The 18,287-nt window shown below is 39.3% G+C and overlaps 2 protein-coding genes across 2 annotated transcripts in view; one reads left to right on the top strand and one right to left on the bottom strand.

Moving 5' to 3' along the window:
* The first annotated feature begins 437 nt into the window (after nucleotides 1-437).
* Nucleotides 438-18,287, top strand: part of PSMD14 (proteasome 26S subunit, non-ATPase 14) — a 47,880-nt gene continuing 30,030 nt past the window's right edge. Inside the window, exons 1-3 of the mRNA XM_065637812.1 lie at nucleotides 438-712; nucleotides 5,264-5,349; nucleotides 8,319-8,370. Coding sequence (XP_065493884.1) covers nucleotides 8,323-8,370 — 48 coding nt within the window. The 5' untranslated portion in view covers nucleotides 438-712; nucleotides 5,264-5,349; nucleotides 8,319-8,322. The remainder of the gene's footprint in view (nucleotides 713-5,263; nucleotides 5,350-8,318; nucleotides 8,371-18,287) is intronic.
* LOC135990440 (proline-rich protein HaeIII subfamily 1-like) lies at nucleotides 660-1,310 on the bottom strand. The gene has a single exon (XM_065638130.1). The coding sequence runs from the start codon at nucleotides 1,308-1,310 to the stop codon at nucleotides 660-662; it is 651 nt and encodes a 216-aa protein (XP_065494202.1).

The following is an 18,287-nucleotide window of genomic DNA, read 5'->3' as shown; positions in this document are numbered from 1 at the left end:
TGCTCTTTGATTCTGCGCTACAGGCAAAGTTAACCCACAGCACTTCACAGGAAAGCAGTTTAAGCACTTCAGGTCAGCATGTGCCACTTTCCACTCACTGTCACTTAGAGACCATGCCCCTCTGGAGGTCTCTGCTCCCCAAAGCTCCAAGTAACTGTGACAGCTATGGATGTTAGTGTACAATCCAGCAAGCACAATGGACAACGCGGGTGCGACCACAACATCCCGCTGCCTCAGGGCTTTCTCAGGCCCCTTCTCACTGCGGCCGCCAGACTCTCTGTAGCCACAACCTTCCCTTCAGCCGCGCCGTCCCTACGGCTGGCTGGCTCGGGAGCGCCGGGACGGCGGCGGCCTCCTTGCTTGCCCCGCCTCCCAGGGGAAGGCCGACAGCTGCAGCGGACGCCGCGGCCGGGTCAGGAGGACGGTTTAACGGGCGGAGCACGAGGACGGTTTAACGGCCGCAACTGCTGCCGGGCGCGAGCGCCTAGCGCGGGCCCGCCGGCGGCACGCGCCGTTACCAGGCGGGCCGCGTTGCCATAGCTCCCAGCCCCCCCTCCCCATCCCGTCTACGAGACCGGAAGCCCCCGACGCGTGCCCTTTGAACCGGGAAGTCCTTGTGGAGGCCTGGGCGGACTCGGTTTGAATGAAATCCGGCTGATTCACGGCGGCCCGGGCGGAGGCGGCGCGGCTTGGGGGGGGAGTCCCCGCGGAGGTGAGGGCCCAGCGGGACCGGCACCCTCGTCGCAGGGATCCCCGGGGGCCTGGCGTGGCCCCTGGGGGACTCGCTGCGGCGCGGGGCAGCCTCTGCGTGGCGGCGGGAGCGGGGCCCACGGGAACGGGCCTGAGCGCTGGGCAGGGAGGCGGGCGGTGGGGACGGGAGCGGCGCCTTTCCCTCCCCATTGGCCCCGGGGGCGGTTTTCTGCCGGTGGGGCACCGGCCTGGGCGGAGAGCACGCTGGGCCCCGTGGGGTCGGCGGTGCCTGCGCTTGTGCTGGTTGCGCCCAAAGAAAGTTTGGGCGCTTTGAGGCAACGGCGGTGCCGAGGCGGCTGTAAACGAGCGGCGGGAGGCAGCCGGGCCCAGGGGAGCGGCGCGGGGGGCCCCACCACTGGAGCGGGCTGCTGGGCCTCGGCGCCCCACGGGCCCGGGCCGGGCCTGGCTCCTCTCTGGCCGAGAGCAGCCGCCGCGTTTGACTTCGGCGTCGCCCGGGCTGCAGCCGCTGGCTGGGGTCTCGGGACGCCGAGTCTCGCCCGCGGTGCCTCCAGGGCGAGTTTGTCCTGCGGCGGCAGCAGCAGCAGCAGTCGGTTTCCCATCAGAGGGACGGCACGGATTGAAACGCTGCTGTTCCTAGAGCAAAGCGTTGTGCCGGTCCCCAGCGGTGTCCGGCCGGACTTACAGAGCGAGGGGGAAGCGAGGATGAAGCACTGGCTGGGATGCGTGAAGGAAAAGAAATCTCTAATCCATGCCAGGAAAGATAAAGTAAAATTAAGTAGAAAAGGAACTATAATCAGAACTAACAGTGCTGTTTCTAGTATGCAGTAAACTTAACTTTGTTCTGAAAATGATACTTATGTGACGTAGTTAGATACTTGTTGACAAATCTCAGTGTGTGCTGATGTCATCTCCTAAAGTTGTACTTGTTTCCAGTGCACTGTGGGAAACCAGGAAAACAACAAGGATTGAGGTTGACTTTCTTCAGAAATTTTTATGCAAACGTGTTTGAAAGCCGTATGTCACTGCAAAGGTACTAGGCAAGCTGAAAAGTCTGACACGTTTGTGTAAATCTTAAAGCCTTCAGCCTCTGTGAGTCCAAGGTATACTCTATGCCTCGGATATAGGGAATACACTTGGAAGATTCTGATGAGAAGAGCACTGTTTGTGAGTTTGTTATGAAAACAAGGAAAAGATCTGTGTTTGTGAAGAAATCCAGAAATTGTCTTGCAGTGAATGAATTGCTTCTGAATTATATAGTGTGACTTTGAGCAGCTAGGTTTTGCCTATAGCTTAATGGAAAAATTGTGTACCATTCGCTGTTGAAACATGCTGTATCAAGGATATTAATTTGATATCTTTGGCTAAGAAACAGAGAAGTTAGAGCATACTTCAAAATTAACATTAAATAATACCAAAATAGAAATTGGTTTGTAAACTTACTTGGAAGCGATTCAGTCTTGATGGGCATTATGGGGTGTATACTAATAGTAACTACAACTATCTTCAAAGATCTAGGATGATGGGAAAGGACAGGTAGGTAGGATACCTTGAATAATAGAAAATTTGTGTGTTGACTACTTACTTGAGTTGGTGGTAGGGGACTGTTTCGCAATGGTTGTGTGTCTGCCCCCCACCCCACCCCTGCCCTCTGCAGATTCCAGCGAAGCTCATTCCTTTATAGCATAAAATCAAAATTAATTTTGTGGATTCAGTGGTTGGTGACTTTACCTGCAGTGAGTTTTTGTTCTTTTCTCTGTGAAATGATGTTTTTCTGCAGGATGAAATTCCTCAACTCATTTACCTTTGTAGCCATTTGTCATCTCTAGTGAAGCTGATATTGTTACAGTTGCAGCAAAAACCTTAAACCACTTTTTTTAGTTGCTGTTGATAAAATTGTTAATCCGTCTGCTATGTGGAACTTAACAGGAGATCTGGAAGTGCTGGTGCAAAGCTTAATGTATAGTCTCAAGTGGAGAAACTGAGTTCCCAAAGAGGAAATGATTTGCATGAAGTCAGTCAGTGTACAAAGTGTGGTGTAAATTAATGTCACCTGAGTCTAGCCTGATACTCTCTCCACTAATAGGGCAGTCTAATAGCCAGTGTTTTTTCTCCCATGTATGTTGAAGGTAATGTTGAGACTTTTTTTTTTTTAACTAACTCAGAAGTTGTCAGCTCAGGAGAACGCTCTTGTGTTGAGGGATCACGTCATGGATCATTAATGCGAGATAAAAGTAGTGCGCTGTAGTGTGAAATTCATGTGTCTCATGCAAAGAGATACAGTAATTTAAGAATATGTTTCAAGTCAATTTCTAAATACGTGCTGAAACATGCTACATATAAGCACAGTAACTCTTGGTTTATACCTGTTTATATTTTTGTGCATAATGCATTTATATAATTCCATCCTTATGTTACTGAAGGAAAAATGTTTTAATTATTAAAAGTCAGCATTTAAGTCAATATTTATGTGACTTGATAGTAGTAACCAATAACTGAATGGTGAACCAGAGCGCTCTAGATGGACAACTCTTGCCAATTCTTACAGTTATCTAACAGTGGTATTATAAGCAAATATTAGACATGGGGTTTTAAAACATTTCTGGTTTCAGATCAGTTTTGAGGTACTCTGTGTATACTTCCATGGCATTATTAATAACCACAGACTTCTCCCTTTTGAGGCCATGACAGTTAAAAGAAAATTGCAATAATGGAGGTTTGGTTTTTTTAAAATACCATCTGATCACCAAGGTCTTTTACTTGAGGTGTTTTGATCATGGACATACACAAGCAGAGAAGCTACCTAACTTTTTTTTTTTTTAAGCCATCAGTGACCACATTGATCACAATGATGAGTGCATTTCATCCAAATCCTGCAGTGCACCAAAATGCAAGTTTATTGTGGTTAAAACTGGCCTTCTGCCACTTTCTGATATGGTATTATTTGATACGTGTACTCACTTTCTTAAAGCTTCACTTTAAACAGAGACTGCTAACGCTTCCTTGCAGGCAGGAGGAAATATTATCAAAATAACTTTTACTGACTTTGGAAGAAGTGGAGGCAAGATTTACTGTGAACTGTTTGTTTACTTCTCTGTGTTTTTTGTATATAAGCTTATATGTGTGTGTGTATATTGGGGGAGGGGAGGGAAACAGGTGTGTAATCAAAACTAGGTTTTTGTACTTTGCAGCAGAGAAGAGAAAAAACATCTCAACTATAGGTTACTATGGAGTGTACCTCTCCCAGGGAACCAACCAAGCTCACAGAAAACTGATTCTTTAATGTCTGTGTAGGATGTGGGGAATGGAATGCAGGACCCCTTGGGGGCCCAGCTGGCTAAAAGTGAATTGGGTTTAAAGTCTGAAGCCTCTTCTGAACTTCATGCAGTTCTGTTGCAGCCTGTGCTGTATAACTGCTGGCTGTTGTGGTCCCATCTCATCTGATCTCTCCTGGATCGTTTCCTTGTGCAAAGCTGGCAGAAACGTAGCAACTTTTCTTTCAATTTGTTAGTGGAGTTCCACCCCAGCTTGTCAACACTGAGAAACTCTTGACTTGTTCTTTCTCCTTCAGCTTGCCAGGAGGATTAACACATCTTCTTCTGCTCGTGTACTTCTTTGAGATGAGGTTCAGAGCGGTCTCTAAGTGACCTCAGTTACTAAAAAAACCCCTAACCAACAAAAAAAAAATTACAAACAAAACAAGACATTCTTTGGTCAGTTTTAGCTGAAAAAATGATTTGGCATTAATTTCTCCTGTAGTCTGTATTAGCTTTAGAAGCAATCAGCTCTTAAAGACCTCTTTTTCTGTTATGCCAAGACAACTGTTTCTGGGATGCAGTGTGAATCCTCTCAGAGAAGTAAAGGGGGTTAAACCCGACATTTTTGTTAGTCTATCAGTTTGCTGTACGGCTGCAGAAATGGCTGTCCTGGCAGTACTGAGAAAGCCATGTCGAGTTGGTCAGCAGCAGCTTCCCCACTGCTCCTTATGTTAACATTGACATTGAAAAAAATGTCTGTCAAATAACGGCCACAGATCTGTTTTAAAACACTGCACTACAAATGACTGAGTGGATGCAACTAGTGGGCAGTGTTCTCTGGGGGGAGGAGAACATGACTTTTAACTCCTAAACCGAATGTGGAGTAGCCTCTCTCAACCTGAACTCAGGCAAACCCAGAGGCCCCCGTGACTGCCCCAGTCACACCAACTGCTCTTCCAGAAATAAATGAGAAAATTCTCTGTACCTGCAGGCTCCTCTTTACCTTTGTGCTTTGGTCATCCCAGCTACTGCAAAATTCTTCTAAAATACTAATAAAGGACCATTTCAGTTTCTAACAGCGTTTTAAATTATTGATTAGCTTTAGATTGCTTAAATGGGTTATTAAAATACTTTTCCATGTAATTTTGAGAAACTTGTAAACTTCTTTCAGTGTTACAGATACTTGGGTGAGACACAGCAGATACCGCTTTTAGGGATTATATATTTCTTTTTACGTGTCTTACTGTTTCTAAATTTTACTGGTTTTCTGCTCTTCTCCTTTCTGTTTCCTTCTGTAGGAAAGCAACCTGCTGGCATCATCTTTATAGTCAAATTGGGAGCTGCTCTTGAGTTTGTTCTGCGATCACCTCTTGCTGAGTACCAGGTTAGAAATGCATACTTGCTTTATTTGTAAAAGCTAAAGTTATTTTTATTAAGGTCTAAAAACTTTGCTCAAGCTGGTTTAAGGTTTACAAAAGCATTATTTCTTAAATGGAATTTATGGCTGAAACAATATTTGGGCACAGTAGATTAATAGAAATTCAAATTGGTTTCAATTTGAATTGCTAACCTAAATTCTTCAGATGATTATACAGAGTAAACAAATATGTGTAGGTCTAAATATACTATAACCTACTAGAACAACTTCAGTTACAAATAAGAAAGTAAAGTATCGGTTGCCAAAACGCTAACCAAAGTCAAGCCACAGAGCTAATGAAATAATTTGCAGTGCATCTAAAACTGGTTTGTGGAGATTTTCCCTCTATACCACTCACTGTATTGAGAATCTGAACATCTTCAGTTCAGTGGCTGGTCTGCGATAGTTAAGTGGGAAACGTTACATCCCTTCAGTTCTGTAAGACAATGAGATTTTTGTTGTTCCAAAACCTGCAAAGTTATGCTGATAAACAATCAGTTTGTAAAACCGATTAGTCTAATCCAACTTCAATGCAGCAAAATATGCTTCTATAAATGATGTACTTTTCTATTGGATTAGAAACTGGAATAAATTATGTAAATAAAATATTAATGAACTAGAAATAGCTATTGCATTTCACTTGCTAAAGTGAAATATAAATAGATATAAGATTTGTTATTCAATATTAAATGTACATAGGTAATGCACCTCATCAGCTTATGGAGGTTGCTGTGATTGTAGGAAAGAGCAGTTTTATGGTTACCAGTTACAGATACTAAGAGTTTCTTAAAATAAACGTATAACCGTGATTGATTAAAATAATAATTTTAGTAGCTTAAATCTAGTTCTCAGCTACTCTTCAGCCCTTGTTAGTGTCATGAAAGATGAATCATTGTGGGTTTCAATGGAGGAGTATCTACCACAGAGGGGTAAAGTGAAATGTAGTTGGTGTTAATTTATACTCATGACTGTTTTATTGAAGCCGTTTACCACATGCTTACATAATAGCTTTAAACAGCAACTTAACCTTTCAGTGGAAATCCTACAACTAGATTTGGAGTTTATTGTAGTTCAGGATAGAAAAGCATGTACACTTTGTATGCAGGTTTTGCCTGTAGTAAAGAAGCTTTGTTTCCATGACTGAAAAGAAAAGCATAATCATTGACCCTTTGAACACCTTCTTAATTCATATAGTGCCAAGGTAGCTTTAAGAAAGCATTTACTAGTTAAGGCAGCAGTTTTACAAAATCAAGGGAGTGGATCAAATGGAGCTGATCACTCACTGCTGCGTTGAACTGGGAAAGTGAAATTGACAAATACAGCAGGTGGTGTTGATCCACCTGTCTTAGATGTTGTTGTTTGAAATGGGTGAAATTCCATGCATGATTAAAGTAGGAGTTAGATAATCTTGTGTACTGGTAGGTTCAGATGCTGCCTCTTTGTGTGTTAACAAGAAGCTTAAAATACTTGTTTTCAACTTAAACTAAAATAAAAGCTATTAATATCTAGGCATTAAAAATATTAGCAAGTTTCAGAAAGAATAACGAGATGGCATTCACCTTCAACATAAAGACCTTTTTATTTTTAATATACAAAGCAAATTTATTTGTCATGATTAGTTCAAAGGTCTTTTGTGTAATTAATTTTAAAAGAAGGTTCTTGAATTAGTATTGTTAATGCAGTGTTGAAGTTCTGTGTATAATTCTCGTATATGTAATGTAACATCCATTTGGAGGATGAATGTATTTTGGAAATACCATTGCTTGCTGTTTGCGATCACTCTCTTATCACCTGAACAGGCTTTGTTGTTTTATATTAAAATTTATGCAATTGCGATCATAGTTTCTGATGCTTTACTTACTATATTTGTGAAACAGAACGTAGAAAGCCAGTAAAATTTACTGATTTCTGTAAGCCTTGGAAATGGCTTGATTTGCTGAAAGCAGCTGTTTAAAAAGTAATATTCAGTAGTTTTTGTTTATTTTATCACTGACTTTTGTTGTATAAAGCTAAGAAGTTAAAAAAGCCAAGTAAGCAAGATAAAGATCTGTAACAGGTGGGATAGAACCCTTGCTTAGATATCCACAATGAAATAGTAGATTGCTTTACAACAGTAGAAAGTGAATAAACTGCAGAGAAATAAACATGAGTTTAGTTCTTTTAGTTGGGCACCTGAAGGGTTCTTATTCCTGGAGTGGGTTCCTTTGAAAGTTGCAAGGTAGAAAAGTTTGGTTTGTTTTAAAGTAACAAGTTAGTTACATTGATTGGAATCTTGCACTAAAGCAATGCCACATGCGACACTAGAAACGTATTAAATGACTGTACTGTCACTAGTGTTCTAACCATATACACATTAAATGTTTACTTTACAGTATTTCTTTTAGTATAATGAGTTCACTAAAAAAAAAGCTTTTGATGCTGATTCAGAGATGATCCATAATCTGCTCAGTGTCTTTCACATGTAGTTTTGATGATAACTGACAAGCTGTAAGTTAATTAGCACAGAACTTACTAATGAGGATGCTAAAATCCTTACTTTCACATTTTTATTGATGCTTTCTAAACAAATTGGAGTAAACTTGATTGTATATGTAATAAGTTTTAGGCATTTCCTGGACATATATGTGGTTCTTGAGCAACAAAAATCCTCCAATTAATTGAATGACTGGAAAGTTTTGAAAAGTTTGACAAGAATGCTCTTCTTCAGATACAGGGATAACCCAAAACCAAAGCACTAGAACAAGGTCTGTTAATTAGCATGGAAGACAGCTTCTTGAATTAATATGTGGTGTTAATTAACAGGAAGTCTGATGTTGTGTTGTAATTACCACCAATATTTTTGACATACTGAGTGACTGAAGGTGAATTATATAGATAGCAATTTAGTAAACACTTCAGAGCTTGGGAACATTTTTCCTTTGTTTCTGTTTTTCTAGAGATATGGATAGACTTCTGCGACTTGGAGGAGGTATGCCTGGGCTGGGACAGGTTAGTATATAGTTTGACAATATCTTCTCTTTAATATTAATAAATTCTGGAATATTCCTTTTATTATATTTATAAACAATATAAGAAAACAGTTTATAGTCATAATCTCTGACTCTACAGATGCTAGATAAGCGTGTGCAAATCATTGTTACCACCTGACTGTGTTTTTTTGTCAGTATGAACTCTTGGGTTGGCACTGAATTTACAGAATGTTTATAAACCTTTCATTTGATGTCCGAACATGTTAAAGTTTTGATCAAAAAGCTTTGGAAACACAGAATGAAATTTAAAAATAAATTTCCAATAATATGTATCTTCGGAATGTGGAGATTGTTAAAAACGGCTGAGCATACCCCCTTGCTCCCTCATAAATGATGTATTTCAGTACTTAGATCGCATTGCGATGGGCATCATAAGATACTGAGGTTTATGTACATTTCAGGAAGTAACTTGAGTTGAATTCATCACTTGCAGGTTGCTGTAGCCACCTCTATGTGTATTTTATTGTGTTTTATCTTGTTTGCTGTTGTGCTTGCTTCTCTAACTCTACTCACAGCAAAAAGGCCTCCCTGGCAGGTGTCCTGTTCCAGCAGGAGACCTGCACACCTTGTGGGGCTTCTCCTACCACCAGAGCAAGTCCTTGTGCTCTTTTTCCTTGGCCAACTGGTGTGACCAGCAGTCTTCAAAAATAAGACCAGGCTGATCTTATTACATTGTGTTGACCTCTGTGGATACAGGACAAAAAAATAATTAGTAACTTCTTTGAGGCTTGTAGAACGAATTGTTTCCTTAAGGAAAGGGCTCCAGTGTAGTTTCCTTTGCAGTCCTGGCTGGCCGCAGCAGCTGGCCTTCTTCCGCCTTCCTCATCTGCCTCCGGGGCTTGTTCTAAATCGAGAATCCAGACTGTCGTTCTAGGCGAATCGGTTCTGTTTGTCTTAGGCTTCATGATATGTGTGTAAGTTTGCTTCTAGGATGATTGATTTTGTTAAATCCACAGCTTCTTTTGGTTGTGTGTAATGTGTTTGTGTCCGGTATAACTAGGAAAGGAGTGGTTTAATATGGAAGCATTTGGTGAAATATTCTAAGCTGACTTACAGCCTCTATTTTGCCAAATAAGCTGTAACTTTTGGTGCATAATTTTTTTCCTTTTTATAGCTAAAATTCTATTCACGCTCTCTTAGTGAATCTTGAAGCAGCCCTCAGTTATTTTTAGTTTCACTTTCTTAAACAGTTATTTCTCTTGTTCCTCTGAGCTGCCAGCCTGCTTCATGACTCTTCATTTTTTTTAACATCTGCGCAGTCTAATCACTCAAGCTTTCGCTGCTTAGTCCTCTCTGAACTTGACGCATATCAAAGCTGTTTTTCAAATTTACGGTTAACTCTCTCTGCCACTTTCAGAATTTCTCAGCTTTAACTTAAAGCTTGCTAGGAAATTGTGGCAGACAATAGAACATAACATTCAGAAGAAGCTCACTGAACTCCTCTGGCACCTTTGGCCTGCAAAGCTGCTCTGTGTTTGTTTAAATATGGAATTGTCTATTAAATGAATTGATGAGTATGTGTTGGATTAAAAAAAAAAGGCAGAAAACTAAATTGCTCTTTATACAAGTTGCTGCTTGCACTAGATAGCTTGACTACTTTTGTAGTCTTTTGGTTTATTGAATCAGCAGGAAGTCTTTTCAATAATAATAGTTTTGTCCTTAAAATACAGTGTTTCAATGTGACCTTCAAAGATCACTTCTGGTTTGAATATTGATTGATTGAGATGGAGAGATAATCCAGAGTGAATCAGATGGCTTTGAGGTGGAAGAGAGAAGTCAGGTATTTGTTGGACATTCTTTGTCCTGCTAGAAAGTGAACAAAGTTATTACTATTTGTTTGCACTAGAGTGTTTTAAACAACAGTACAAAGCTTTTTGGTGTTCTTATTGCTGTGTCACAATTGCTCTGTCTGTGGAGGTTTTGCTTTTAAGGTTGAACATAGTAAAAACATCTGTTGAGTGAGTCATTCATGCTAACCTAAGAATCATCTATGTATAGTCTTGTAGAAAAAGAGAAGCATTTTCAAAGTAATTTTATAACACAATTCGAAGATTTTTTTTTTTTTTTCTTTTAGCTAAGGGTTTGTTTAGCAAGAGGGCTGCATGGCATAAGGTTTGCTAACAGTCTGTTTGATTTACTTTAACTAATGTTCAAGTAACAGCAAATGCTTGGTCAACACAGTTCCTATTTGATCTCTGCCAAGGAATTCTTTCTCATCGACTTGCCTTAGCTTCTTAAACAGTAGTTACTTGGCTCTTTCCCCCTTGGTAAAACCACCTCCTCTGATTATTATCTTGTTTGGGGGTTTTGATTGTTTGTTTTTCTTCATTTCCAAATTCAAATATGTTGTCCCAAGTGCTCTTTGGGCTGATGTTTTTATGACTGAAAGAAAGTCTTTTGATGTCTTGTATTCCACTTGAAAACTGCTTTCAGTAAATTCATGATTCTTTTACTATTTGCTCCTTCAACCTGTTACCAAGTGGCTGATTTGCCTTCAGTGTTGAGGTGTGCAGACATGGTCACTGCTGAATTCCATCAACCCTAAGCCTGTCTTCAGATAGCTAATAAACCAATCTTTAAGGAAGTAATCTTAAAGTGATATTTCAACAATAAACTTTCCCTCCAGTGTCTGGTGGCTTAGAAATTTTGAGCCATTTCTGCTTTCTTAGTCTTAGATGGACGAAGGACTGTCTTCATGTGGCAGCAGGTGGATGAGAGAGGAGGGAAGAGAATCTGATAGCTTTTGGCATCACATAAGCCATCTACAGTACTTTCTGGCAGTGAATTTGATCATTAATTTTGTGTTCTTTGTATTAGAAGGTACCTGTGTTTATTTTTGAACTTGATACCATAAATAAGACCTTCTTTACAACATCTTTTCATGCAGAAATTGTTCATATCTTACATGCCTGGTATTGTAGGCATTTGAGTTTCCACTCACATGATATAAGCATAAGAAGAATGAGTCGTTGGAGTTTTTAAACAAGTTGTGAGGGAACAGTTAAATTTTTAAGTGTTGCGATGTCCCAGACAAATTTTCCTTCTGTAGTTCATGGGAATTCAGATTTTGGCAATGCCCTGTTTTCCTTTTCTTGTATGGTCTCCTCTCTTCTTCCTTCTGCCATTTGTCATGTTGAGGTTTTTTTTAGTTGTCTTTGCTTTCCTGGTTCATTCTCCATCTCTCCCTGTTCACCCTCTGGAATGCTGCCTACCACAGAATTTTGCTAGTGATTTAATACTTCACTTTGCATTGTACATTTGCTGCAGACAGACTAACAGGCTTTGTGGGGTACGTAAAAGTGTTGTACTTATGTAGCGGACAAGAATTTGGAGCAACACTCCTCTTCATTTTGTACTCTGAACCATTGTTTGCTAGTGAAATCAGTTCCACATATGCCTCTACTCTACAGTCCTCCTGGATACTGTTTTAGGAGTGTGAGCAGATTAAGTGCATTTTTAGGAGAGTTCTCCCTCTCCCAACGCTTCAGAACAATACTCCAAGCTATACAAGTTCTTGTCCATGATGATGTATCCTGTCTATTTTTTTGAATCCAGATGTGATAGGAAGCAGTGAAATGACACTTTTCAAAAATGCTGTTGAAATTTTCATTACTTGATGAATTAAAAAAAAATATTAGTTTACATTGCTCTGTTGGTGCAGACAACTATTGTAGTACAATAAATGGAGAATAAAACTGATTCTGTATTTCTGAATTAACATATTTGATGGCAGAGGGGAAGGGGAAAAAATCCAAATGGGAAGGCAGAGAGAGAGAGACAGAAAAGTGACCTGTGTCTTATAAGGAGTGTTTACACCTTGACTTGGAATATAGAAAATAGAAATGCAGCTAGCTATTTTATTGGAATAATGGACTTGCCAATTAGCCATCAAGTGCTTCCATCTGTGAAATAGTTGATCAGATGGGTTAGCTGGGATTTTTCCAGATTAGGGCATTGTAAATGGCACTTGAAAACTGTCACTTTGATTATGAGGTTTCAAGCATTGCACTGCTTGATGCTGTGGAACCTTTTTCCCTCATATTATCATGGTTTTTTAGAACATGCTGATCCCATTTAGTAAATCTATGGCACTGTGGGAACTTGGGAGACCTGCTGCTGATCTGAAGTTCTGTTTCATCTGCTGGTCTAGCCAGGATGGTTATTAGAAAAGAGCACTACTGGCTCAGGATTCTGCAGGACTTGAGAGGAAGAGTTGGTGATCTGTTGGGCAAAGGAGAGTCATGCTCAGTGTAGATCATTCGACATTAGCAATCAAATGCATGTTTCCTTGAGTTACTTCGTTAAGCTGATTTGTCTCTTGAAGTAAATTACACATTCTAGCTGGCTAATCTGCATGCTAAGATTCCCTAACAAACAAAAAACAAAACCACAACACCTAAACAAACACACCAATCCCTTCCCCCTTAAAAAAAAAAAAAAAAAAAAAAAAAGCCCAGAAACTTAATATCTTATTGAAAATTGTTTTGGTTAATTGATTCTTGAAACAGATTGGTTTTTAGTTTGAATGGTGCAAATGTGCTGTCTTTAGTGAAGGGCATTTTCCTTCAGAAAGTTGTAGAGTGTCTGGGTATTTCGGTAGCTGTTGCACCGAAATTGTGCTTTATGTGGTTTGAATTGTGGTGATACACTGTTGTTTGCTTCTCACGTGTATTTGAAACTTCAGGTACTCCTTTTGAGAATATTCTGCCAGGGGAATAAATCTGAATTATAGCTCTTAAAATTGTGCATTCTTTCTGTGCTATTGCTTCTAAGACATTTTCCAGCAAATTTATCAAGCACTAAGAATGCTAGTATGTCTAGAATTCCAGTATACTGCCCAGTAAATGAGATGGTGTACCATTTGAGTGGGTTACTCCAGTGACAAACTTTTTTTCATCCATTAAAAATATCCAACATCGACTCCCATAAAAAGTTCAAAAGACTTCATTGATTGCGTCTGTTAACACCTGTAGAAAGTCTCAGTGTCAGTTTATATATCCAAAATATATTATTTTGTTTTAAGGAGAAAAAAAGCACCTCTATAGTAAACTGTGCTGGTTTTCTTTCATTGACTGGAGTGAGTATTTTGCTGCCTTGGTTAGTGTTTTAACAGGGGGCCGTTCAACCAAAAGCTTCGTATCAAATTTAGGGTACTGGTGTGGCTTGGGTCTGGTTTCCCTGGAGAAGGTGAGAATTCTGTGGATAGTGTGGGTTAATTTGAAAATTGTTGGGGATTGCTAAAGGCTGGGTATGGTTTTCCTACATTTGAAACAAAGTTGAATGGTTGTAATGTGATATATATCCAAAAGTGCTCATGGTAGAAGGAAGTAGAAACATGCTGGAATTGATTTAGGAACAGTCATATGATTGTAGCTACAACACAGTGTGTACTTTGTGGTATAAAAGCTGCCTTAAAGTGTGATGGGCTGCACTAAAGTCATACCTTACATATTAATCACAAATAAACATAAAACTAAAAATAACACTAGTGGGTTGTGCCTGAACATTATTAGTGTCTTCTGATCTGCTATTTTCCTATAAACTCTGGAGACCATTTTTAACTGCCTCTTCTTGGCCTCAGATCTTAAACTTCCTTATTTCTAATAATTAGGCAATTAGCTTCTCTTTCCTCAATTTAATTGCTAGTGTAGTCCAGCTGACTTTCCTCAGAAGAGACAAAGGAGCTTGGACAAGGAATGAGTATAGCCATAATGAGAGAGAACAGGAAAAAAAGACTGAACAAGAGCAGACATCTTTGTGCTTTTGCATTACAGCTGTTCATTTGTAATGTTTCCTTTCTGTAAGCAGGAAACAAACCCTTTACAGTGATCGATTTATTTCTCTTAAAAATGTTTTCTTATTGCTGAAATCCTGTGCCATTGGATATTAAGTTGCAATATTATAATACTGTGCAGCACTTCTGAACAAGGGCTTCTGTTTTCTTCCTGTGGTGTAGAAGAGTCCTCTTTGTGGCATTGGTGTGTTTTGTCTTGTTGGGTTTTTTTGGTTTTGTCCTGGAAGTTTGAAGTATAAGTATTCTTGTATTAATGGTGGTGGGGTTTTTCTGTTTGTTTGTTTTGGTGATTTTGTTTGTTTGGTTTTTTTTAAGTGTTACAAACAACTAGCCTTCCTACATGTTGCTACTGAGTCTCCCAGTTGACCTGCCTGTGTCCAGAGGACCAGCTCTTCACAACAGGCAGCCTGTAGGTGTAGAGAACCCAATGCGTTCTTTTACGCATCGAGTAAATCCCTTTAAACTGCTCTGCTGCATGGATTGTCCTGTAGGGTGAGCTCAGCCAGCACCCGCTGAGGGCTGCCCTGCTCTCTTGGCAGAGCCATGTCTTAGAGTAAGGTAATTAGAAATCTGCATTAGAGCGAGACTTCTGGAGGCAGACAAAATCTACAAATGCTGGCTCGTTATCTGCCTTGAGGCTCTCATTTCTAAATCTCAGTACCTTCTGTAATGGTGATTAGGGACACATAACAGGTTAGTCCTGGTTTATTCTGGAGTGAAACTGACCTTTGTAGTTGTTTGATTCTTCTGTTTTCCCGGTAGCTTGAGGTTGTGAAAAATAGGAGTTCTTTTCAAAACCACATACAATGTTACTGAGGATTTGTTTTCTGTCCCTCATCTTTTGGCTTTTCGCTGACCATAATGTTGTCATAGAATCATAGAATTGTTTGGGTTGGAAGGGACCTTTAAAGGTCATCTAGTCCACATTGTCAGTATTACTATAAGGAATATTAACTGCAGAGGTGCAGCATACCTCCCCTTGCTTTTTTGTGTGTATTTGTAGATCGTGTGGGCTAAAGGGAGTAGAAACACTAGAACCAGGAAAGTTTACAGTTAAGAAGCCATTTCATGCAAGAGCTGTGTTGGGAACATTGCAGAAAGTCTGACTGTTGCGAATTGCGTCAAGGTGCTATGTGTAAATAACTTTATATCATGAATATATGTTAATATTGGGTAGTATTTATTTCTAATAAAAATTAGACTAAGTAGAATGACTTTCTGTAAAGTACATTGTAGTAAAATTAAGCTTACCTGACCTCAAAGTAAATTCAGCTAGTATCATTTGATGCCAGATCCTGTTAAATATTTTTTTTTCTCAGTAAGATTTAAGCCTCAGTCTTCAAAAATATTTTCAATGGTAGTATTGGAAAACAGGAGTGCTGTTTTTGTAAAAGACCCTTTAAAATTTTAATCATTTGGGGCAATTAGATGGACAAAATGCATTACTTCCTACAGGTGTATGGGAAATCCTGCATGCCCATGTTGGTGGATTACCATACCTCTTCCATGAAACAGTCGTCCAAGAGAGATAGATGGATAGGGTAGAAACATAAGCCAAATTTTGTTGGTAGCTTGCTTGCTTTCTTTTTTTCTTTAACTAAAATTCTGGCTAAGTTCTCTGGAGTGTCCCGGTGAACTAGAGATTATTTTTGTTTGAAGTTCTGCTGATTTAAAAAACAAACAAACAAATCAGAAAAAACCCAAACAAACAGAAAGGGTAAGCAGTAAAGTTTTGACCCTGCACTGAGGAGGTGTTTACAACGGGTGATCCCAACCCATTTAACCAACTGTTCAAAGCTGTACAGTGTTCTGTAATTTTTGTTTTTGAAGAGGAAGGGAGTTGGGAAACATTATATATTTCAAGTCCATCTATATTGCTGTTTATGGATCTGCTGTAAATGAGTAATGTAATGTAAGTTCTGTTGTAAATGTGAACCTGGATAAGCTTTTTTTAGGAGACAGGATTTTGTAAAACATAGTGAGGCAGTTTTTTATATCTAGTCTGTTAAGGTTTTTTTGCAGATATTTTAAATTTGAAGTAGCAATTGGTCCCATAATACTTCTCTAGTATCCCTACGCCATTTTGGAGTCTATGAGACTGTCTATGAGACTAAACATATTACTACAATTTTTACTTCGTCTGACATATGGTGTAACAAGACAATGTGATCCTTTCAGAAATCTAGGCTGTTTGTTGAGACATGGTATTTTGTGTTCTGTTATGTGCGCTTGATTATAATTGGTATAAAAATGGGCCTAAACATACAAACTGTTTAGACATAATGGTTGCTTCAAAATATAATCCTGTTGATGTGGAACTAACTGTAAAATTGTGTGTGTACTAGTTTGAAAACTGCAATAAAATTTCAAATTGCTGCTAATTAGTGTGTGATTCACAGTGCAAAGTAGTGTATTTTTCCATTCCTATGAACTCCGTGATTTTTTTTCAGTTTTTTTATGAACTGGATCATTTTCTTTGTCACGACTGATCCTGTTGACTTCCTGTACTGCAGAAAATGCAATACAATACATGGCCTCTGGTTTTCATGGCAATCTTGCTAGAACCATTGAGGTCTGAGAATACAGCTTAGTCCCTTCGCCACTTCCACCCGTGGAATATGAGTTGGTATCTTCTTTAAATGTATTGTCTCAGTACAGGGAAAATTGTTCCACAATCACATTTTTGTTCAGATTTTTAGGCTTAGCAATGTGTAAAAAAAGCACTATGCTTATCGAAGAGAGCTTTTATTCTTTTATGTCAGTATATCATCAGGTTATCCTATTTACTGACAGAGGGTAAGTAGAGAAGAGCAGTGGTATTCTGGTGAACTTCTAAGGTCTTTTTATTCTCACTAATAGCTCTGCCTCCTCTGCATGCTTGCTCGAGTTTGTGCCCTCCCTGCAGGTAGTATTGTGCAATGTTTTTTCCCTCGGACCAAGCCATATGCCCACCATTGGATTAACTTCCACAAAATGGTAGTTTTAAGCTCACTTTAAATGCCTGATCTTTCCACGCATCCTGTAATAGGACAAATTATTATTTTACAATGGTTGTCATTGTATTTATACCCCAGTTGCCCTTCTCTCCCCCCAACTACATAATAAATGCCATGATTAAATTAAACACTTGTTTTGGAGGAGGTAAAGAAGGGAAGTGGGAAAAAAGTGAGGGTAAATACTCGTTTAAATTCAAAACTAATACAAGTTTTTTTCTGTTGTGTAGGTTTTTTTAGTTAATATTTCTCAATTGTCTTTAGACATAACAGATGAAAACATGTACTGAAAGGGTTAAGTCAGCATGAAAGAATTCATTTCCACTTTAATGACCCAGCCTTGCTGGGTTAGGACGATGGGGAACATGCTTCTGACTTGTACTCCTATTGCCAATTAACACCTCCTATAACAGGTTGCCTCAGCTAGTCATTGAAGCAGAGGCAGTAGAAATAGTTTACATGCAGCTTGTTTTTCACACTAGTTGTTTAATACTCACAAAATTAAACTATTAAAAGGTTTTCTTACCTTACTGGGAAAGAAATAAACACTGTAGCGGTCAGTGTCCACTTGTGTGTCCCATGTTCACATTTAAATTGTTCCAATTGCCAAAAAAAAAAGTAATAGCTGTTATAGCAGGTCTCATATTTTACACAGAAATATGTTGCTTGGTGCAATAAAGCTAAGGCTTGTTCTACAGCACTTTAGTTCACTGCCTTTATTACAGTTGGCCCTGCGAAACTGAATTTCTTTGAAACAGCTCTGCTGTATTTCAAAATCATCTTTTGTGCTATTAGCATGACACCAGAGCAGTGTTAAAGATCCATTTAAACAACAGCAAGTGTCTCCGTTGGTGGAATATTTCTCAGTTGCTTGTGTAATTAATCAGGTCCACTTTCTATACCTATCTGAATAAATGTAAAATAGTACAAATAAAGAGCTGTGCTCTAAAATGACACTTTAGTTCACATTTAATCAGCAAGTATTTTAATAACATAATAAAATTGGCTAAATAATTGATACCAGTTCACACTAAGAGAAAGGTGGAGTAATATACCTAAAAGTGTTAACAAATTTGCTAAAAGGCCTGA

The sequence above is a fragment of the Caloenas nicobarica genome, chromosome 6 (assembly GCF_036013445.1).
Source record: "Caloenas nicobarica isolate bCalNic1 chromosome 6, bCalNic1.hap1, whole genome shotgun sequence".
NCBI classification, from domain to species: domain Eukaryota; kingdom Metazoa; phylum Chordata; class Aves; order Columbiformes; family Columbidae; genus Caloenas; species Caloenas nicobarica.
This window is presented reverse-complemented; position numbering and strand designations above follow the sequence as displayed.